This window comes from Triturus cristatus, chromosome 11, assembly GCF_964204655.1.
Source record: "Triturus cristatus chromosome 11, aTriCri1.1, whole genome shotgun sequence".
In the NCBI taxonomy this organism is placed as follows: domain Eukaryota; kingdom Metazoa; phylum Chordata; class Amphibia; order Caudata; family Salamandridae; genus Triturus; species Triturus cristatus.
The window spans coordinates 734,234,406-734,258,457 of record NC_140594.1 but is presented as its reverse complement, the minus strand read 5'-3'; the positions used below and the strand labels follow the sequence as shown (position 1 = coordinate 734,258,457).

The following is a 24,052-nucleotide window of genomic DNA, read 5'->3' as shown; positions in this document are numbered from 1 at the left end:
CATTTTTCCTGTAAGGATTTTCCAAACAAGTGAACTATCATTTATGATGTGTTATGACATACAAAGATACTAGAGATCCTCTCATACTACTGTGTATTTTTTTTCTTTTTGTCAAATCATTTATTTATTTTGTCTTGGTCCTGAGGGGCTGTGTGGTACTGTACAGTACGTTCACACACAAATACTAATGATAGAGTTAAGGACGAAAGATAATAAGGAGTAGCATACAGAACATATAAGATTACCAACAACGAACAAAAAAAGAAGATAGCAAAGGAAGGAATCCACACCCTCAAAAACTAAGGGGCAGATTTACAACTTCTGGCGCATCTCTGCAAATCAGCAGGGATGCGCCAGAACAGATGCGTCACGTAATCCCCCCCTTGCGCCACCACGGATGCGTCACATTTACAATGCGGCGCACCATTGTGCAAGGAGGGGAAGATGCGTGACGCATCTTGTGGCGTACGAGTGGCGCATTGCTGGAGTTGTGTCGCAAGCGCGATGCAACTTCTGCAATGCACAGGGGCCGCCCGAACTTAATGTGGTGCGTCACTCCTTATGCCTGCTTCAAGCAGGCGTAATGATTTGACACAGCAGCGTTGTAAAACTGACTCAGTGAATCTTGTAGATTTCACTGCATCAGTTTTACAGGGCTTTCCTGTGAGGGAACGCCCACCCTGCGACAGAACGCCCACATGAAACCTGATGCAGGTTTCATGTGGCGCAGGGCTTTACAACGTGACGTATCTGCCTAGATGCGTCACGTTGTACATAAGTTGCAACGTGGCGCATGGTTTACGCCGCGTAAAAGTGTCGCAAGGGGCTTGTAAATCTGCCCCTAAAACTTTTGCAATGTTCACAGCTTGAGGTAATGAAGCAGACCTTCAAAATTCAAATGGCAAGGAGTACCCATTGCAGTGGGCAGACGGGAAGAGAATCTAGCGAAACAGTCTTGGCCTGCTCAGTAATACATAAAGTGGAGATACTCAGCTGGTACACCAAAAGAGGGCATTTCCCCATTCATAAGCCTTTGCTGTGTAACAATGGGAAACCCTGTTACCAAGATGCAAGAAAACATGCCCTGCATAAATGCATCTTACAAGGTAGTAGCATAAGGTAGACCACCCAGTATGTGTGGAGTTTAGAATGGGACAATAAGAGCCCTAAATACACTCACCTCGTCTGACACTAGGAAATTATCATTATGGGTGCACATGCTCAGTGAGACTTTGTCTCCTGTCAAAGACAGATCAAGTACGCCCTTGTGAAGATCAGCCAGAAGTATCAGGGATTATTGCGTGGCTCTACCACAGAATATTATCCTCTCTTCTCCCTGAAGGCTTCTAAAGGCAGACAGCCTTAACGCAAACAGATTGTAGTAGGTCTGACTAAGGGCCTGATTACGAGTTTGGCAAACTGGGTTATTCCATCACAAACGTGACAGATGTCCCATCCGCCAAATTAAAATTCCATTATATCCTATGGAATTTGTAATATGGTGGACGGGATATCCATCACGTTTGTGATGGAGTATCTCATCCGCCAAACTTGTAATCAGGCCCTAAGTCACACATATATCACATCTTAAGGTGTGGCTGTAATGAGTATGTCCTGATTACTCACCAGCAATTTTCACACTCTGGGCCCAAGTAATCCTTGTCCCTATCCATACATATTTGAGATGAGTCCCTGCCCTGAGTTATATAACCATAACTGGTAAGAAGACTGTTTTCCCTTTCCCCCACAGGCGGTAGCCATTTTCCCCTTTCTGTAATGTAGACCTGCCAACTCCACCTGTAACACAGCACCTCATTCGAGGACCCACCTGTCACATACCAAGCACAAACCAAGCCAGAATCACAGAAGAACACCAAACGTGTTATGCAAAGTGCTACAGGGAGGGAGAAGAAGACTGGGATAAAGAAGATGAGGACAGTTCCACCTCAAAAGTCTTCCATATCCCAGCTCTTACATAACTCAGGAGGAAGCATACCTGAACTTCAAGCACCCAAAAACAGCAGGACACATGAATGCTGTGCAAAGTCATCATCAGCATCATCATCAAATACTTTATTCGTCTAAAAGCCATAAAAGTGTAGAACAAGAAAAACAATTCATGTTATATGTACATAAGACAAAACATGGGAAGAATAAAATCACACCAAAACAATTCTCAATCCCTCGCTGCAATATGAATATGTAAAATTGAAATCACAGAAAATGTTTACATCCTTACAAAGACCCATATCTTTTCCTACCCGCTAGTGCTTAGCGAACATAGTTGACTACCACGACACAAATGCTCAAACTGCTCAACTACTGTAAGAAAACTAAAGCTTTCTTATGTTGCCCAATTCCAGAAGCACGCAGAATTGGTGTCAAAAATTGTTTCCGTGCACAAGAATATAGATTCCAAAAAAGCTGTGTTTTGTAATGAGGAGTTATCACAAGGGCAGTTTGGAAGTGGGGAGTTCCAGTCACACTGTTGGGGAAAATCCACTAAAAAATGTATAATAATAATATGAAGTCTGGTTAAATGAAACCTAAATTCAGCATTAACGACACCCACCAAATAAACCTCACATCTATGCAAAATCCAAAGGCAGCAGTGCAGGACAAACACAACAGTGAACAGCTGACAAGGAACCCAAGAGAATATGCTCACTACCCCTAAAATTACAATGTAAAGCTAAACATCAACATGAGAGGGCAAAGTCTGCTTGACAACCCCATGAAAGGGAACAAAAAGTTCCCCAGCCTTGGAGTTTCCTAAATTGATTGTTCCCCGACATCAGCAAGGTGCCCATCCAAGAGAACAAGGCCCAGTATTAGTGCTAACGAAACTATTAATGCAAGGAAGTCAGTGACGATCAATGCAAAGCTAAACACATGAAATACCCTATACTAGTGAAAAAGAAGCCCTGAACCCAGACAGATGAGAGAGGAGGCTAGAGACAACATGACAGGTAGTGAGAACTAAGGACTAGTACCAGAACCGATCAAAGAACAATTCTGTTAGGCCAGTGAATATAAAATACAGACCCAGGAGATACAAGACGAATCTCCAAGCACCATAGGCTACAGCACACAAGAGTGAGAGCATGCAGACAACACAGTATCCAGCAAATCGCCACTTCCAGATAAGTCCTACAAAGCCAGATGATCTCTAACCACCTGCGGGCAGTCACCGAAAGTTACACTGAACTCTCAGAAGCAATGGCACAACAGAGAAGAGACACTAAAAATGTTACCTAGCAATCAGACAGGGCATCCTATATCACACAAGATGCAACTACTCAAAGGTTAGATCACTGACATGCGAGAAAGGCACCCTAATGGCCTTCCCCTGGAAAATGGAGAAGCAGTATATGGAGACGGGGCTCACTGAAGTGGGCGACTCACAACAGGTGGGCCACAGCACAACAAATGAGCAAGATAAAAGCTCCCAGACATCCCAGAAGCTTGATTAGGAATAAAGCTCAGCAGGATGAAAGAGGAAACATAGAAAATACAGTGACATATTTTGAAATATTAAAAAGGTAGGAATATAAAATATCACTTCAGAGCATGTGTCATAGTCTTGGAATGGACACAGGAAAATCATGTAAAACTTTTGATGAGGGGCTGTAGTATGGACAAAGGAAAGTCACAATCACCACTGGAGAAAGGGAGACAGCCTCGTTCCTAGGTTTGGAATATAGAGTTACCTGTCTCAGGGTGAGGAGTCACCTTAAGTATAAAAGTACATGGATAAGGAAGGCGTGTAAGGTGGTGATGCAGATGTGCACTGCATTGCTGGGGTCAGAGCTCCTGACAAGTTATTCCATTGTATTGTATGGTGAGGAGCATGACTCTGCACAAAGGGCAGTTAGATTTGTTATGGCTGCCCTTGAGGCAAAGTCTCATGGGAGCAGTTTTATGCAATGAAGCTCTCACTCACTAGTTAGCTCTTACTCATTGATGTTCAATTGTTTCTAAGTGCTCCCATTTTTTTTTATATATATTGCAAGTATGGCTCAGGGAAACGTTATGGCAACCACTTGTATTTTCTCTAAAACAAATGCTTCCTAAAGGTACCTTCTAAGTATAGAACTTGATGTGGCAAGCCAGTAATCATAATGCCAATTGTGAAAGATCAGGCACTTCAGTGGCTGAAGCTTCGTTTTGACTTTATGGTCCAGGGGCCGTATTATTTAAAGGGAAAGTGTGCCCCATTACATAGATTGTGCTGCCACCAGGGCAGCCATGAACTCATGCTGCCCTGGGGTAGCGCATTCAAGTGAAATACAGAGTGTCTTTAAAGCCGCCGCTCCATGTTTCACAGTGCAGACGGCAACCCACCTGGACTTTTAGGGGGAGTGAGAGATCCCCTTGGATGTGTGGGGTTTCCATGTGACCCCTTTGCCCATCCAGAGGGTTGCTCTCAGGAGGCAGACTGACAGTGCACCACCATTTAGATGGCACACTGTTAGTGCGCCTCCTGAGAGATTATTTCCCTCTGTGCCCATGTCTTTAATACCGTGCAGATGCAGAGGCAAAGGGATTCCCTCATTTGCATGGGGCACGCCCCCATGCAAATGAGGGAACGTATCTTGAGAAAGCGCTGCAGCTGTATGTGCACCAGCACGTTAAGTATTACAGAAGGGACTGCAGAAGTGTTAGTGGCCTCTTCTGTAATACCAAAGTGCCCCCGGGAAGCTCAAAGCGGGTGCAAACGCCAGTTGCGCCCCCAGGGCACCTTTTGTACTATGGCCCCAGGTGTACTAACTTTAATGCAACAGGAGGCAGCATTAAAAAGAACTCTGTTGTATTGTGCAAATCATAAACAACAATTCAGGGTCATATTGAGCAAGAATTGCCTGCTGATGATGTCAGTGGATACGTGTGTGCTGAAAATGACTTTTCTGTGCGATAAATGACCTGATTAGAAGTGCCCCAAAAAACTGAGGTTCCAGCTGAAACACCTGTTTGTGCATGAATCTCAATAGTAAGTGGTGAGATGTTTGTCACACCCAGTAATTATTGGGTGTGTTACAATTCCCCCCGTTAAATTTAAGGTGGTCAAACGTGCTGGGATTTAATGAGTGAGGAAATGCCAGGACATGCAGATCTTGATGTTGTAGACTCTAAAATTCATGTTATCCCTCATTTTCAGGACATGATGGGCAGATTTTGTCAACCTGATAAATTCCAAACACAGAGGTATGGGATGTTATTTTGCTCTAAATTCCTTTAGTACTTCTGCCCTGAGCTATACTGCCCTCACTGGGTAACTCAAAGAGGGCTTGGCATCAAGTGAGGGTAAACCTTTGGTGCAAAATATCTTTTGTGCTCAAAAGTTGGGTGTTTGCACTGTTTACACCACTTTACGATGCTTTCCATCCTATCAGCACTAGCGCACACCATTAAGCAAATCTGGGCCTACTTTTTTGGATTCTGAAAATGACAACTCAGAAGCTAAACCACATCCCATTTTACAATTTTTGAGCAGCAAAGGCTTTTGTAGTTAATTGAAAGATATTTTACTTGTTGTTTAATGTGCTAAAATAAGCTCAACTCTGTGGCCAAATGTGACAGACCAGGAGAATAAAACTGAGAAAGAATACACGTTGTGGTATACAGAGAAAACGGTGGAGAAAAAACTACGATTTGCTGAGAAGGGTAATTAAATGATCTGCCAACATTATCCTGATTATCAATCTACTGCAAATATTGCCAAAATCCAGAGAACATTTCACCTAACAATGGGGGCGAAATGAATGGTATGCTAACAGCTCTCCAAACAAGGTGCATTGAGCCAAGTGATGTGGGCCAATGCAGAACCGACGCCATTTTCATAAACAGTGAGATGAATGCTGCCCTGATGAGCCACAGCGAGGCAAGGCGGGAGTCAGACACCATGTTGATTTTTTTCTCTGTATTACAAATATGAGCTGTGACCGCACTGCTGGAGTGCAGTAAATTATAGCAGCTCACAACATAATCTGTCCAATTAATCAGAGGTTGGTGGATGTGTTCCCTGTGTGCATGAAAATGTAGCATCCTCTACTTCAAAGTGAAGTGTACAAATAGATCTAGTTCATTGTAGAGCAAATTACTGGTTGCTGTGGCAATAAAAAGATGTAATTCAACTAAGATATGAAAGTCGGTTTGTAAGATGCTTCCCAAATGAAGATAACTCAATTATTTAAGTAAAAGTCCTATGGGGATGGATTTTGAAAGGTAGGTTGGGCGAAATAGTGGGTTTTTTTTAAACTACATTTCGCGAAATGTATGTGAAAGTAGCTGGTGTGCACTTTGCATTGAAGCTGAATGCACATTAATCCCTAGATTTTTGAAAGTCGCGAGTGACAAGCACAAGATTGCCTCGACTGTCTGCAGCAGTTTTACTGTCCCTGCAAGCAATTGTCTGTTTCAAACATTACCAAAAATCAGCCAAAATGTTTCTATATGTACAACTTAATGTAGTTAATGGAAAGGGGACTGTTCATCATGCCTCTTAAATGTCACTTGTAGCCACATCAATCACAGAATTTTCAAATCCCATGGCATTTCATACATTTGAATGTGTACAGTACTCCATGAATTCACATGTATGTCACTCATAACTATACAACTTTACATTTGACTGTGTGGGTCATGCTTCTACCTATGTTTTCTGGCAGACATTTTAATGTCTGAAACATACACAGAACTATTTTCAAGGCAGGACGTGAATGACACAGGGCATACTTGTAAACTAAAGAATGGTGCATTTCTGTCAATGGAGAAAGTTGCAATAAGGTGAACATTGATAATAGAATAAAGCTTTGAGTTTGCAAATCTGCAAGGCAAAGACGTGTCTTTAGAACATGTCTAAACGTGGACAACCTTGCATTCAGATTATACATCAAGCACACTTTGTCCTAATGATGAATTACACCACACATAATATACATTTTTGTAGGGTATATTAATCTTTCATAGAGGAATTGCCACTGATCCCTGTGCTAGATCTCTTGGCCCAGTACCTGGAATACAGGACAGAGCAGTAAGATTTCACACCTCAGCATTGAATGGAGTCCTTCCTGGTCAGTATGATATTTTAATTTGCTTTTAGTTGTGCAGGGACATATTTGAACCCTGGATGCTAGATTAGATATAGGTCTGGTTTTCTATTAGAATCTACAACTATAGATTGTCCTTTATTCAGTATGCTTCCATTGGGTTTACCAGCAGATTCCAATTAGCTCAGAAGACAACAATCAAATTGTGTTTGGAGTCTCATTTCAAACTTAAACAATCTCCTTTTTTAACTCAACATTGTGTGTCTTATTCTTTCTAGTCTCAAGGGTTCTCATAGCACTACAAGCCATAAGACAAATGTGCCTGCACAGCTTTCTGTGGTTTGCTAGGATGTTGGTCGTTGATCCTCACAGTGTGCCTAGTTTGGCAGTCCAAGGATACTGCACCTTTCACAAGGACTCCGTGCATTTTCAATTGTGATTCACGGTGTATGAAATTTTTGCCGGAGTGACCACAGATACTTTCATTCTCACACTATTCTTGGCCCACCACAAGACCTGCTTCTTGAATTTACCTCTTCCCCACAATAAACCATCCACCGTCTTTTGCTTGAGTTCTAAAAAGCAGGGGGTATCTTTAAAAATAGTAAAATGAAATGAAAATGATGGAAATAGTTTCTGTTCTCTTGAAACATGTTACCTGATGTTCCAAATAAAATAAGTGGTCAAATGAATAGAATTCAGTATTGTGAGAAAACTATCAATCAGATAAATAATGGTTTTCTGCTCAGGTATGAGACACCTGGTTAATAGGGCTATTGCCCTTCAAGATTAAAGGAATATCTACTTGATGGAATGTTAAAGCATTGTCTTACTACATAAGAAATGTAGTTTGGGCTAACTTCCTTTATTATGAGTGTTTCTTTCCAGACTGCTGCAGAAAAACATCAATACGTATCAGGAACACTGCTACACCTCTGGGGGGAACCAGGAGGGATGGCTATTAATATACGCATATGCCTCTCTCCATGTCTTAATGGCTTCATGTTCCAATTGTTGAAATGCGCCGCAACTGCCAGAAGCTGTCAACAGTTCTATATTGTTTTGTTTACATTATAAAAAATAAAAAACAAACAAAGGGGAAAAAAGACAAAAAAAGACAAAGTAATACCATAGTCCATAGAACCATGCATTGATCCATTATAGCAGAGATATGGGCGGGTTCACATGCTACACAGCTACAGACAAACGGCTGACGATTTGAGGACACAACCATTCCTGTTTACATGCCTGGTGCATTTTACGGGGAACAACCTTTACAACGCAACTATTACAACGCACTACACTTACAACGCAATTTTTACAACGCAACATCCACTACAACGCATTCCATTACATCGCATGACACTACAACGCATTTTTAAAAACTACCTTTACAACGCATTCCATTACATCGCATACTACCTTTACAACGCATACCATTACAACGCATAATATTACATTAAAACCCATACACTATCCAACACTTACCCTACTGTTGCACCCCCTGGAGTTAGAATAGTAATTTTTACCCCAATACTATCCAACACTTACCCTACTGTTGCACCCCCTGGAGTTAGAATAGTAATTTTTACCCCTATACTATCCAACACTTACCCTACTGTTGCACCCCCTGGAGTTAGAATAGTAATTTTTACCCCTATACTATCCAACACTTACCCTACTGTTGCACCCCCTGGAGTTAGAATAGTAATTTTTACCCCCATACTATCCAACACTTACCCTACTGTTGCACCCCCTGGAGTAAGAATAATAATTTTTACTCCTATACTATCCAACACTTACTCTACTGTTGCACCCCCTGGAGTAAGAATAGTAATTTTTACCCCTATACTATCCAACACTTACCCTACTATTGCACCCCCTGGAGTAAGAATAGTAATTTTTACCCCTATACTATCCAATACTTACCTTAAATGCAATGTAATATTATGCGTTGTAATGGTATGCGTTCTAAAGGTAGTATGCGATGTAATGAAATGCGTTGTAAAGGTAGTTTTTAAAAATGCGTTGTAGTGTCATGCGATGTAATGGAATGCGTTGTAGTGGATGTTGCGTTGTAAAAAATGCGTTGTAAGTGCATGCGTTGTAAAAGTGTGCATTGTAACGACATACATCCGCATTTTACATATACGTATGGAGATGACCATGCATGTTAACGATGTACCACAGATGTACGACCATCAAAGTGTACCTATATGTACCAGGTGATCACTGCCCATGCCTGACAGATACATTGTAAGCACATAATGGATATATATGTGCAATTCTCCTTTATATCAAATGTCAATAAAAACAAAATGGTGAAAAAAGTATCAAGAACACTCCCCAAATGTGAACAAAGATATGCCCCATCGTATTGTGAAAGAAAACATACTTTACTTTTTTATGACCTTATTTATAGCCTGCACCATTCCACTACTGAAAGACTAATTTTTAAATTTCAGAATCTGGCAATTAAGCCCTAACCAATAAAAATGTCAAAAACATTACACTTCACTCAGATTCATCTTCAGGAAGCCTTCATTCACACTCTTGAGCGTAGACATTTCACAATCAGAATTGATTTCAACCTCCAATAGCTTTATCATTTCTTAAATTCTACTTCTCCAAAAAGTATGCAGATTCAAGTAGGTTTGTGTACTGTTATTTCTACATTGGCTATGATTACAAATTGTGCATATTTTATTAGCTTTAGTAGTAGCACCCTAGCCTGCATTAAATGAAGAAGATTTGCACAGAAATATTTTGTACAACATACAGCGGACCATAAATGAGTGGCATGAGTTGAAATAGAAATATGCCAACTTTCTGAAGACAAATTAACGCTAATTCCTTCCTTAGATCACATATATTTCAATAGGTATCTAATTTTAAAATTAAGTTCAATATAAGCAGTTTTAGGAAAGCTTTTGTCAGTAATTACATTGATTTATTCTGAGGGTGGTTGGATCTTTGATGATACTTATTGAAAATGTTTTTGAGGTATTTCACATTGTGGTCCAGTGCCGGAAAACCTTTGTATGGCTGTCTGGCCATATTTAATTCTACAGTATCAACTCTTTCTTAAAATGTTGTGCTTGATTCTGAAAAGCTCTGGAAGTTAATGGCCAAACAACTCAAGGGAATGTTGATTGCAAATGGATACCTCGATAAACCTTTGGACACCACCCTGCATCTCTCAAATTCGCAAATCAGCTTAAATCTCTGTTTTTTTGTAAAACTAGAGGGATGAGACCAAAGCAAGTTGCTTTGCAGTCATAGTATTGGTAATATTATTATGTTGATACATTTCTTTCGGTTTTTGAAGGTGACTTTAGTATAAAAGCAAAGATAAAAACAGCAGGTGATCGGACTAAAGCTTTCTCCAGAGGCTTTTGACGATATTATCTCATATTGATCTCTCACCCAACTGAGAGAGATCAATATTAGAGGAATGCTTGATTGCAGTAAATTTTCAGAGTTTTGAATGAATTCCTTTCCAACCGCTTTTCGATAGGACATTCTTAACTTGATATTAATTGAATTCAGATATTTATGACAAATACATTAAACGCCAACAACACCTGTCCTGCTCTCAATAAATCTGCTTCTCTTCTTGTGTCCCTCATCTGTGGCATGGAGAGGGAAGAGTGGATACAGAGAAATTAAGTAGAATGTATTGGGCAGGTGCTTATTAAAATCTCAGTAACTACAAATCAACCACATGGAAGGCAGGGTAGGATGCACACATAATACCTTTGATGTATAGATCCTGAGGAACTAACAAAGTTAAAATACTTTGATGGCAGAACAAAATCATTTTCAAGTGAAAGCCATCATTTTGTTGTTAATTGCCTCTGACTCTGTTTCAAATTACATATGTCACTGATTCTAGGCTTTTTTACCACCCTGGCTAACTGACTAAAAGACAGTGCAGTGGAAAGATTATTCTTGACTGAAGGCATTAAGAACAGAATAATTAATCCAGGGAAGATGCTCATTTTTAACTATGTCATACATTTAAGCAAACAAGTATGAAAGGGGTACAGTTCTAAAATATTCATAACCCATTAGAAAAGTATGGTATTGTTGAGACCATAAAGGTACTCCAATTGGAAAGGGTTTGAATTATCAGACATATTATAGTGTACTGGGAAGAGCAGAAGTGGTAGCCCCACTATGTGCATCCTATAATCTTAATTCTAGCTTTAAAGGAAAGAAAGATAGATGGATTATGAATATTCACCTTAATGTTCTATTGGTTGTTGTAACATTCTAACTCAATCCCTGTCTCATACAGATATTTAGCAGGATGTGAAACAAACAAAGGCATCATTGGCTTAAAATGTCAGCTTATGTCACATGCCTCCAGCCCAAATATCTTCAATATTTTGATTATTTCTTGTCCATACATGTAAAGCGCCCAAACAGACATTGGTGAATGCAGTAAACTATGTCAAACTGTCTATTAGTTTAGATATGCCTGTGTTTTTGGTGAGGTATAGTTCTCCAATGGGCCTTAATCTCTTGGTGAGATGTCTAACATTTGCAAAACATATTTCCTAAATGAAACATACAGTTTATTTTTCCTCAATCAACTTCCTCTGTGTTTGGACCACTGCCATGGCTGAGGCCGTCTAAACAACCTACTTGTCTATGTTATCTGTTTAAAATGATAAACCCTCGACTCTCAGTTCAGCCCCTGCAAGCACTGATTCTGACTTAATGTCAGAACACCACTGAAGAAGCAATAAAATATAAGTAACGCACACATTAATAGTTGGTTGTATCTTTTCTCTACCACACCACAAACTAAATCTATAGGGGTATAGCATGAGGAGAGGAGTAGGAGAATTGTCCTCACAGGTAAAATTGTCACTTCTGGCGGGCACATAACTGCAAATAGATCTGATACGTTTTCCTGTAGCTCTGAATTATTAACTTTTTTTTCCTGAAACACACACATTTGAAGCCAAATTTTGATAATCTCCTTAGCATTCAACATATATATTTTTTTAAAACCTTTTTAGCCAGAGTAGAATAATGTCATAAGTACCTTCATTTGCATCAAACCACTAGGGAAACACATTGACAGGCTCCAAAGCTTTTAAAACCAGATGACCTAAGTGTGCCTGAACCTACATGCACATACAAATCAGTTGTCAAAACTCTAGATTGACCCACTGTAGATTCAAGAGTCAAGCTCAAAGTTCTCTGCACCATACAGAGTAGATACAGGTTCAACCTGCCTGAACACTTGCATAAATTGGTACCTCAATTTGGTATTCCGCAATGATACACCTAATCACCCGATGAACCTTCAAAAGGCAAACAGTTGGAGTGGTAACTGTGTGACTAGGACCCCAGGCTTTAAAATGTACTGTATTCTCATCAACACTCAGAAACGTACTGTATCAAATTCAGCTAAAGCCTGAAAAATTGAACAATTGTAGTTTGACTTCTAGTGAGCTCCTTATTTTCACTATCCAAGAATATTTCACTGGAGTACCATCATCATATAACTTAACTCTAATGTCTCTTAGCTGCAGTGCCTAGAGACTTTGTTAAAACACGTTTCCCTCTGTTTCATGGGAGTGTACTGCACTGTGACTGTGACTCACAGTGCAGTATAGAGCTACTACATTATGCACATTACTTACATTAGCTGGAGTGCAGATCAATATAGATGTGCATCTTCTTCAGCTCATGTTTAAAAGAGATTAACACAATAACCCGTGTGTTGAGTGAGAGGAGCTGATTGGTTTGGTACCAGGCTAGTAACCGGTAAAAAGCACTACCATATCCTGGTTCGTTTATACTAGACAATGCATGCATGTTTTTGGGCTATTCTGCTCTATGGGGGATCTTTTAATTGTGATATCAAAAGATTGTTTTAAGACATTAAAGTGGTCAGGGCAGGACCTGCCAGTCAGTAGAGTAACTAAAACTCCCATATGGACAAAAACTCACCATCAGGCCCTCTGTGGCATTTTATGCTAATTTCAAAATCTCCATCTTCTCCAATGACAAAATTATGCTCCAAGTTATTGATAAAGACCTTACAAAATTGGATCGACAATTCCAAACCCTAAAGAGGCCTTGATTAAGGCTGTCTTCTCTGGCACGCCCTTTATTCCTTTTCACCTCACTCCCAACACAACTTTCTTGACTATCTTAGCCCATCTCATTATTTACTATTTTCCAATCCATAATACATTCAATTGACACCATCTCATTTTTACCATACTGTGCTCACCCACTGAACTCTCCCTCAACACAAATTCTTCTAACTCCAACAAAGGGACCACCACTTCTTGCCATCTTGGCTCCCACTAGGTCTCTTCAATCGCATCAGCGGACACATTCCCCACATTTGGATCTCCGAATCCTTACTATAAATACTCCTCTCCCCATTCCAAGATCCTTCAACCCCTACTTATCTAATGCCTCAATAGTTACCATCTCACGTCACTTCTCCACAAACATGCAACAACACAGTTTCAGAAAGGCACCTATTGCCTCTCTCCTAAAACTTTCCCTTCAACCACCTTTAGAGACTCTTCTCATTCATCTTTTCACCTCAACACTTCTGAATCCGAAACCTCCCCAATAATATAATCAACAGTGTTACAGTCTAACCACCCTCAAGAGACACTCTAAGAAAATCCACCTTTGATAAATGTTATGTCCCATATATAAAACATAATCCCAGCACTCCCCTTAAAACATCCTATCTACAAAACTTTGCTCACTACAGAAGGAAGTATTGCCTCCAACTATGCACCCACACTAGTGGTCCAGAACATCGTCAGTTGTCAGCACCTCCATGACAAATCAATATTTATGGAACTTTTTTGTCCACCTGGTTTCACTGCCACTGTAAGCCACACTTCATGAGGCTGAAGAAGCACATTAAAAAATGTTTCTGGGTCACATTAGTTAACACCGGAACCTTTTGTTTAAAGCATCTTCTCACTGTTTCAGCTAACTCCAGGTTCTATGGAAAGCCATATTATAATTCATAGTCAATGGAATGCCAGTAGAAACAGGAACTCCTCGTTGTTAATTTAGGTCTTTTATTGGCACATGGCAAAAGTAGTAAAACAGAAGGAAATACGGAGCCCACGGACACAGCAGTCATGAAAGCAGAAACAGAAAAGCAACTGACATAAAGGATAGAACCCTGCATGACATACCACTATTCTAAATAGGGATTCTACTAACTTAAAGGAACAGTAAAGAAAAAATAATACAGTATGATACAGTATACCACAGTCATGTCTAAGAATAGGCTACAACAAGTTAAAAATGCCTCCTCTACTCTAAAATGTGTTGATTGACAATGTGATCAGATTTGGCATAGCTGCTGCATTTCAAGCGAGTCTGAAGCCACACATGAGCACTCTGCAAGCAGGGGAAGATCAGAGAGGAAACATTTTAAGTCGTCCAGCAATTGTAGCCACACCACAATATCATTCACATCTGTATGAAGCAATATACTATCAGTGGAATCTAATAGCTAGGCATATCCGAAAATGGTGCTATATTGTTGGTTGTACTGCTGAGTTTCTTCTGGTTAGCTTTCTACATAGACAAGCATTTTAAATACTTCTTTGAATTTATCATTATAAATTTCATCTGAATTTGTACTAGAAATGCTGGGCATCGATGAGAGACACAGCAGAAGCCCTGACAAGCTTCCTCTGCATCTAAACATCACTTCCCAAGTTGTCTTACTGACCAGAATTGAAATCGAGGCCTGCGTACAAACCCTAATCCCCTCCCCCCCATGGGAACTTGGAAGAATATTTTTCTAAAACCGACCAACAAATTCATACTTTATAAATTTGAATGCCTTTCCAGATATACTTTGAATATCAGCATATTCAAATGCTGGACAGTCTATATCTAGCTATACCTAGATTTTTATTTTATTTATTTCAGGGGGAAAACTCCCATAAAACATAGATAAAATTATAAATACAATAAAACATACTTAAAAATAGAGTACATCATTCCAACTATCCTTAATAATATCCAATAAGAAATAAGATCATAAGAATGCAAATACATATACTTATTTCATATGCCATACTAAAATACAAGCATACTTCAAGAAATCTACATCTTATCCGCCGGGCATACAATCAATATCTTGTAACAGAAAATACGAGTGGCTCATGTGAGGCATCTTATGCACAATAAATGACAAATAGGAATTATCTAGGTCTTCCTCAAGTTTTGATAAGTGGGGCAAAAGAATAAAAAATGCTCTTCAGACTCTGGGTATGAATTACATACAGGTCATGTGTATGAAGTGGTGCACTCTCGCAATGTACTAGTAAATGTGTTCATAGGTAAAATCCCAAATCAAATGTTTTTTAATTGATCTCGCTTGTGGTGGTTCTGTACGATCCAAGATCATTTTTAAATTTCAAATCACACTTTAAATCGAGAAATTGTAGTAAATACTGGTCCAGCAATCATCTTTCTTGCACAAACATGTAAACTCTAGCCCCACCTTATGTGTTACATTATCAGACTGAACTTTCTCCTCCTTGTTATCAGCACCTTAGCAAACTCTCAGAGTCTGGCTTTTGTTAGAAAGATGAGGAAGATTGCTCAATGACTCATATTTAATCCCTCTTTTGAAGTTATCTATGACCTTCAGGTCTGAGTCTGGGCATTTAGTTATTTCCCCTTATTCAAAATGGATTCCACCTCTTCAATGAGGTTGTCGAGTTCATCAATTGTGCAATTTTCTGCGGCATGCAGGCACAGCTTCTTATTTCCCCATTACTACTCAAGCGTCTGAAGCACACTAATAAGCGATTTCTCCAAGCACTATCTCTTTAAAAAAAATGACAGCCATCTCTCGGAGCCCCAACTTAGAGATCCTGGTCATCAAACATTGTCTTCCTAACCAAATGGGCACAAGCGCAGGGTAAAGAAGAAATAAAGCCCTTACCATCTAAATCCCCACGGTCACAGCTTATTGGTGGGGGTTATTGCAATCCTCCTGGCCAATCGAGCAAGATCTCCCAGCAATAAGATGTTAAATGTTAGGGGGTTGCCTCGCCCTGCCTCTTCCTAGCTGAGACAGGCTAAGATGGGCCCAATCTTTCCTGGTCTTGCCCGGGAACTATCTGGGTGTGTCCCGTGATGTGGGGGATGTTGATACACTTTAAATGGTCCAATATTCTTCTCTAGTCTCCAAGGCAATGTGGAAGTTGCAATCCCCACTGATGACTGAAACACAGATACTGTGTCCTGCGCTGTGGTAGATGTTGACGTGCCTTTTAAGGGCTTCTTCCCAATCTCCAAGAGACAGGGTTATTGTGATAGTTGCAGTACCCACTAATGACTAGCAGCAACACAGACACAGTTACCCGTGCTTCAGGAGATGTTGATCCCATTTAAGCGTTCAGATACTCCTCCCCAGTCTCAAATTGATTGGGGCAAAGTGGAGTTGCAGTCCCCACTGATAACTAGCAGCAACACAGATACAGTGTCCCGTGCTGTGGGAGATGTTGACGTCCTTTAAGGGTAGAGATGCTCCTTCCCAGTCTCCAAGTGACAGAGGCAATGTGGTAATTGCAGTCCCCACTGATGACTAACAGCAACACAGGTGCGCCGTCTAGCTTTATTTAATATTCCTTCATTTAACTTGAGGGGTAATATAGATGCTGCAATTTTGTACTCGAAAATATAGATTATTTGGATACATGTGATTTGGGATTCAGAATTACCTCCAGGTTCCAAGATGTGGCTTCTGGAATGGAGAATTACTAGGAAGATCATTGTTGTTGGACTGATGTTGGTGGTAAAACCTTAAGATTTTGACTTTTTTCTTGGGATAAAGTTACAAGATCTGACTGAGACATTATCTCATATGGAATAACCCCATCACACAGAATTCCTGACACAGTCAGTAAGAGGAATTATGGACTGCACTGGAAATTCTGAGGCACTTTCAATAAGGACAATAGTGCCTTGGTGCACACTGTGAAAGTTTTCAAAGATGTGATACAGTTCAAGTCCTGAATCTACTATCATACATCATTGGCTTTATTGTACTAAAAATGATCTGCTACTCAATTTGTATCGATGCTTGGCTTTATTTAGAGTTTGGCAGAGAGGGGCAGCTGCCAAAAAGTGACCACTGACGTCATTGCACTCATGGTACAGTGGTCACCACTTTTTGGAGGATGTTCCGCTCCCACCCACCTGATTATCACCCCTGTGGCATATGGCCAATGCACCATTACTTTGTAGTCCTTGGTCAAATGCATTATTTGTGAGGCAATTTTTCCAAAGGTTGATGAAGTTGTCCTCAGATACACACTCTTTCAATCTTACCTGATTTTCAATATTCTGTTTTGTTACATGTTGGTTGTTTTCTGTGGTGGACGTGCTTTTAGCAGGGCCTCCTCAATGTGCTTGCCAGACCATGCAGAATGTTATAATTATGGTCTGAGGAAAGCGATAATAAAAGCTCCCCCTGTCCAGCAAAACAGAAGTGTGTCACTCAGTTAGTTTGCCAGGTGTGGATGAAATGCCAGTTCAGACAGCATACCTTGTGATGCTCTAAGGGAAAACAGGGCATCCGCCGATTTTGGTGGTTCGCACGCATTTACCAAAGTCTTTGTGACCCCCTTTATCTTTGTCTTTGGAGGCTTTGGTGGCTTTGCTTTTGGAAACAACCAAGTGGTTTGCTCTACATCACATTTGCCTCACGGATTAAATAAGAGAGAAGTTTTGGACAAATTAGCTAATTTGTAGTTCAGAATATCTGATTTATTGAGCACTGTGCCTGATTGTGTAAATATATTTCCTTCGGTTGTTTGTTCATGTAGGTTACAAACATTTTTCAAATATATTTCAGGGGATATGCCCTCCTGTTACAATATCTACGTACACAAACTTGTGCATAGATTGAATGACAATCTTTTGGCAATTATAACCCACTGGTATAAAAATACTGGGCCTCATTTATGAAAAGTGTTGCATTGTTCCTGGAAAACAGCGATGCAACACTTTTCAGTGCGCCATCCTTGCAACACTATGGATGTGCCATATTTACTGTACAGCATTCCATGTCGCAAGGATTTACAGATACGTCAGTGTTCCTGACGGATCTGCAGGCACAAAATTGGCCCATTGCTGGAGTGTGTCTGAAAACAAACGTGACTCCAGCAATGTATCTTTTCACCTGGGGCAAGCCCTATGTGAAAAGCCCAGCATCACTCCTTAGCCTGCTTCAAGCAGGCATAAGGATTTGATGTAGTGATGCCCTAGGAGTGGAGCAGTGAAATCTCATAAATGTCATTTTGTCACTTCGACTTGGAGTTCCTGCGCTGGAAAGCCCACCCTATATACATCACACCTGATGCAGGTATGTTGTAGTGCAGGGGTTTACAAAGTGACGCATCTGCCTAGATGTGTCACTTTGTAAATATGGCATAGGGCGGTGCATTTTTAACGCTGCCGCAGTGTCACAAAAAGTGGCAAAATGGCTGTGTAAGGGCCTCATAAATAAAGCCAACTGTGTGTACTAAAAATTGAATAGCAAGTGCGTTTTTTGTTGTGCACAACTGCCTCGTGCTGGAATAATTATTATTAAAATAATATTCTGCTACGTGGGCCAACATGTTTATCTTATCCTCAATATGGCAGTTTCTTTAATCTCAATGAACCAGATGTACATATGCTTCCATTTGCGATTTTCTAATTGCGAATCTTTGTGATTCACTATTAATAAATAGTAAACAGCTATGTACAACAGCATGTTTTACACTTTTTATAATTCTCAGTGGGTTGCAATTGAGCTACCCCATTAATATTAATGAGGTAGGTCGCAATTTGAAACCCATCGGGAATCGCTAAAAACACAGAGATGGTGGCCTGCTGGGGACAGCAGACCACCATGTCTGAGTTTGCTTTTAAATAAAGCAATACTTTTTTTCCTTAAAGGAAAACGGGATGTATTTCAAATACTAAAAGGAAAAGTTTTCTTTTCATTTTTGTGTTTTGCTATCAAATAATCCCTTTTTTTTAGCATTATGCCTTCATTCTATAGTGCTAAGAAGCTTAGGTGTACCTTGTGTTCAATAACTAAAATATAACATAACATCAGTTTACTTTGTCCTTCTCTACCTTTTGATTTTTTCTTCAAACGCCCTTTCGTGGCCCAAAGGTAACAAACTTAAAAAGCATAAATAAATTGAAGGAGTAAAAGGAATCTTCTTATATTACCTGGTAGAAAAGGATAAATATAGACATGAGTAGAGGAAAATGGTATTTATAAATTAGTTTTTTCAGACTTTAATTAAGTGCAATTAATGTTTCTGGCTAAAATGCATTAATACTTGAAATACATGAGGGAAAAATAAGAGAAATTTATTTAGTTTCCAAGGTTGTCCTTAACTAGACAAGTTTGTCCTAACTATGAAATGTGTATAACCTAATTTCAAGTTGCATTAAGATGACAAAATGATATGTAGTTAATATAAATTCACTTTGCAATCTCTACTCACTAATATACATAATGGAGAATTTCATTCACAATCTAGGGAACGTTGCAGTAACAGCTTTTGTAGAGCGAATGCCCACAAGAAAACCTTGGATTACAGATAGAGCATTACAGTTACAAGTTTACAAACACAAACTAAAACGCATAAAGCTGCTTATACACAAATACAGCACATTTGCAAGCAACTATACACCTACAGAACAGATGTGCAGATAGGTACATATATAAAAATCAGGGGCACATACAATTTATGTACTCACACTCCTGCAGTTGCATAGCTGGCAACTGGCATCATGGCATGCGCAACATCTTCAGCTACATTGAAGTTTGGGAAATTCATGTAATTTGTTTTTGCTGAGTTATGCAAATTTTGATTAAAATGACGCAAAATTACACGTAATTATGCTAAATGCAAAACCAGCATTTGATGCTACATTTTCTGTGAAATGCATGTCGCATTCAGTTTAAAAGAGGATACATTTTGTGTACAAAAAAGCACAAAACCATAAGCGCCTCAAACGGTAATCGCTTGCGTTCTGGTGGTAAGAGTGGCTCCCAGGTGCTTGTGCTAAGTTTTGTTCATGAACAGTGCGTAATTATGCGACACAGCATAGCAGAGTAATTTCAGGAGTTTCGTGTAAAATGAAATTCCCGAAATTACGCGAGATTACTCCCGCAATTTTTCCCCGGCCTACATTTTAGTCAATGTATTTTGTGTGCTTGGATTTTAAACCTACATTTATTTATGTTATTTGCTCTTCTGTTAGAAGTAGGGCCAGTCAAAAAAAGAGAAATGTTGCAGATGGGAAAAGCATCAAGATGCAGCAGGTCAGTGGCAGTTTTGATGGATATGAGTAGAAATTTATTTTACTTGATGGGTGGTGAATCATGGTAAGTGACGACGGGCAGTAAAAAGCATTGCAAACATCTATCAGCTAAATCTATCTATTAGCTAGAACTTTACAGTAGCATTGTAGTGGTTCAGTGCAGTTAATAGCAACTGATCTTGTAAGATGAAGTGCTTCTTGAGAGCAATCTTGAACAAGGTGATCATAGGGAGTAGGACACAAAGGGTCCCAGGAGGTAGAAGCACCAGAATCTGGATGTTGCACATGGGGGTTTTTGGTCTGACAAAAGGATCTTGACTGTCTGAACATAGGCTGCTTGTTGAAGAGTTATGACTTACACTACAGATAAGTTGTTTGGGGCTGAGCTATTTATGGCTTTAAATCCAACATTGATAGTTTGTAAATGGCTCCATTTGTTTGCTACTAGCAAGTCAGGTTGCTGATGATGCTATGATGTACGATTGTGTCTAGAAAGATTTTAGATGATCCAAGGGACAAAGTTTAGAACCTTATCTTGTGGGGTGAAAGAATTTAGCGAGAGGCTAATCTGTGGACTGCTACATTGGTCAAATATCATGAGGAAATCAAAATATTGGCTCTGTGGAAAGAAATGCATCTAACTAACTTAAATGTGGCACCTAAGGCTGTTTTCCTTATTAGCATTTCTGGATTCATTGTGGAATTACATTATAGATAATGTTTCTGCCAATGATAAGAGGCAAAACTGCAAGTACCAACACAAAAATTACTTTTGTTTAACAACCCAGGACTAGGTAAAGATGTTACATCTTACACATAGCAAGGATAATTTGGCATCTATGCCCATGAACAAATTGAAAAAAGGCTTAATGGATCTAGATCTTAATGTTGCGTGTGATAAAAAGCAGTTACTAAAAACATTTATTCTCTGCTGTCTCTGCCATATTCACAAAATTATGCTTCAGGAACAATAAGCAGTTGTTTTTAGGTCTGTGTTTACCTCTGTCTGAAAACAATGGATCCCATGTAATTACAGAGGCGGCTGGCATGGCTCGCGGGGGGGGGGGATTTGCGGCCGTGGGCTGCATAAAAATACATAAGAATAAATAAAGCTTACCTTGCCGCCGCTGGGTCCTGCTCCCACCCCTGAGCCAATCACAGTGCTCCAATGGAGCATTGTGATTGGTCTGAGCCCTGTGACACAGCGCTCAGCCAGGGCCTGGAGGGGTGGGCGTGTTCTAAATGCAGGCTGGAATGCAGCCTGCATGGAGAACAGGGGAGTGCACATGTCTGTTTTGGGTGGCCCTAATCTAAATTAGGTGTGAATTTAGATGTTTGTGTGATGGGCATGTGCACTAAACATGTTCCTGCAGCTTTAGAGGTATTTGACTGTAAAGGCAATTTAATGGAAATAAGTGTTTTACACAGCAACGGGGCAGATTGTTTGCACTGTCAAATTATAGCGCGATTGTAAGATTTTTGGAGTTAAACTTTAGAATCTGGATGTATTCTAATTTGAAAATGATTTAGGAACCTAAATGTGTTTTTTTTGTGTGCAAATTTACTAATAGGTGGTCATCCTTCTGTATAGAGGGCTGACAAATACAAAACCCCATACAATAAAGTGTCTGTATTTTACATAGGAAATTGGTCCATGTCCAAGAAAATGTGTACGTTTTTATAGATTCCGATCTAAAGTACAATAGATGAAGATTTATATGTAGACTGTTTATCAAAAATATTATAGGGACTCTGAAAAAGGCTTTTGACTTTATTTATAATGCAACTTCTACAAAAGATTTTAAAGGTTTAAATAAGAAATGCTTTTGTGAAATTGGTTTGAAATATGAACTGTCCCTATTACCTATCTGATGAGATGTGTTTGTGAGTTTTGTTGTCTTTTTAAAAAGCTACTATCAAATGTTGATTTCTAATAAACTTAAGAAACTTGAATGAAAACAAGATGAACTCTAAAATAACGATGTCTCCTTTCCATGAAGAAAGAATGTATTTTTATTCCACTTGTCTAGCCCTTGAAAATGGACATCTAAGGAGCTTTAGAAATCTACCAATCATACAATCTGATGGTCCATGTTAATGGTGTCATGTTCTCCGCCTTTTCTGCATTTGTCGAAAAAGAGTTGCCAAAGGAAAATCAGATGCAGCAGTTTAAGACTGTACACTGACAATTGTCAATTGTACATGACAACGATTTGCTCAAATCCTATGTAACCAATTTCTGTCTTTTTGGTGATCATTTATTAAAATATTGTGTATAAGGGCTGACCAGCTAATGTGGACATTCTAAAAAGTTATGTTAACTTTGCAAATGCATTGGTGTCAGAAAACACATGATAGTACCATAATTAAATTGATAAATAGCTAAAAAATCCAAGTTTTGGAACTTCACTGAAGTTAGTTGGGAGTATGTGTGCTGATAAACATTACAGAAAACTGTACTTCCCTGCATCTTGTCATTCAAAAGACCCTCTTCAACATTTTGGTAATACTTTTTCCTTCATGCTTTCCTGGAGTGTCCCTTGCTTTGCACTTCTGGTCACCTGTGAAACTCAAGGGGATCAGTTAATCCCTTCCTATGCTTCATTTCCTCTATGCTCCCACATAATCGTGCGTATAATCCACTCCATGATTGCCATTCACATTCCCCATAATTGGGTGTTGTAAGCCGGTGCCTTGAAGGGGTCTTTTGGCATTTTCAGAACCAGATGTGCATTTCTATCTCGCCCATGTCAGTCAACATTCTCCCAGGTATCAATGGGGCGAATGAGATGTCAAGAGGTCTCCTACAGTTTGTGGGTCTTGAAATGGGCGTTGCTATAAAACTTTGAAACATATCGCTTTTGCATTATTACATTTTCAAAAACATTTTTCAGCTGATTATATCTGGTAATTGAATGGGATATGCTTACAACTTTATGTTTAATAAAGTGGATTTTAAAGGATGTATGATCCTGAAATAAAGTATCATTGATTATAATGGGTGATGTATGGGCAATAACTAGAAACCAGTGAGTCAGGAAACAAATTGTCTACTATCCTTGTATAACATCTTACTGTATATCCTTCCTCCCAGCTGATGACAGTGGCAGTAGCAGTAGCAGCAGCAGACAGAGGACCAGAAGGCAGGGGCGACATAAATCTGACATTTTGCCTCATCAAGATACTCTATGCATGCAGAGTGTCAAAAGAAAAGCCCACAAAGCAGGTGATGTGCGGGAGAAGTTATATGGTATTATGGGTAAGTGGACTGACCCACACCTTTTAGTTCTTAGCGTTGTGTCCACTAAAGAAACATTCCGCTGCACTGAAACTAAGCAGCATAACCCCTCATCCTTTTTCCCCTCGTGATCCACCTGACCCTAACATGAAAAGTTTGGTGAACCAATTATAATGATGATTGTTGATGCTAAGCCTCCTTCCATTTATTTTGTACATAGTAATTGGTACAACTTGCTTAAAAACTATCACCCGCCTAGCCACTAGATAAGGTTGCCATCTTCAAAGAGTGTATGCTAATCTTATCCTCATGATTGATGGTTGAATCTTATAGCTCAATGCATATGTACACAGATTGGCAGACAAAGGCTTTAAAACCTTCTTTCCAGGTACTTTGAGACATGCAA

At 39.6% G+C, this 24,052-nt stretch overlaps 1 protein-coding gene across 2 annotated transcripts in view; it reads left to right on the top strand.

Moving 5' to 3' along the window:
• Positions 1 to 24,052, top strand: part of NYAP2 (neuronal tyrosine-phosphorylated phosphoinositide-3-kinase adaptor 2) — a 956,845-nt gene that overhangs the window by 622,992 nt on the left and 309,801 nt on the right. Inside the window, exon 5 of one of the 2 annotated variants that reach the window (XM_085634388.1) lies at positions 23,503 to 23,667. The exons of the other annotated variant lie outside the window; for it this stretch is intronic. Coding sequence (XP_085490514.1) covers positions 23,503 to 23,667 — 165 coding nt within the window. The remainder of the gene's footprint in view (positions 1 to 23,502; positions 23,668 to 24,052) is intronic. 2 annotated transcript variants of the gene reach the window in all.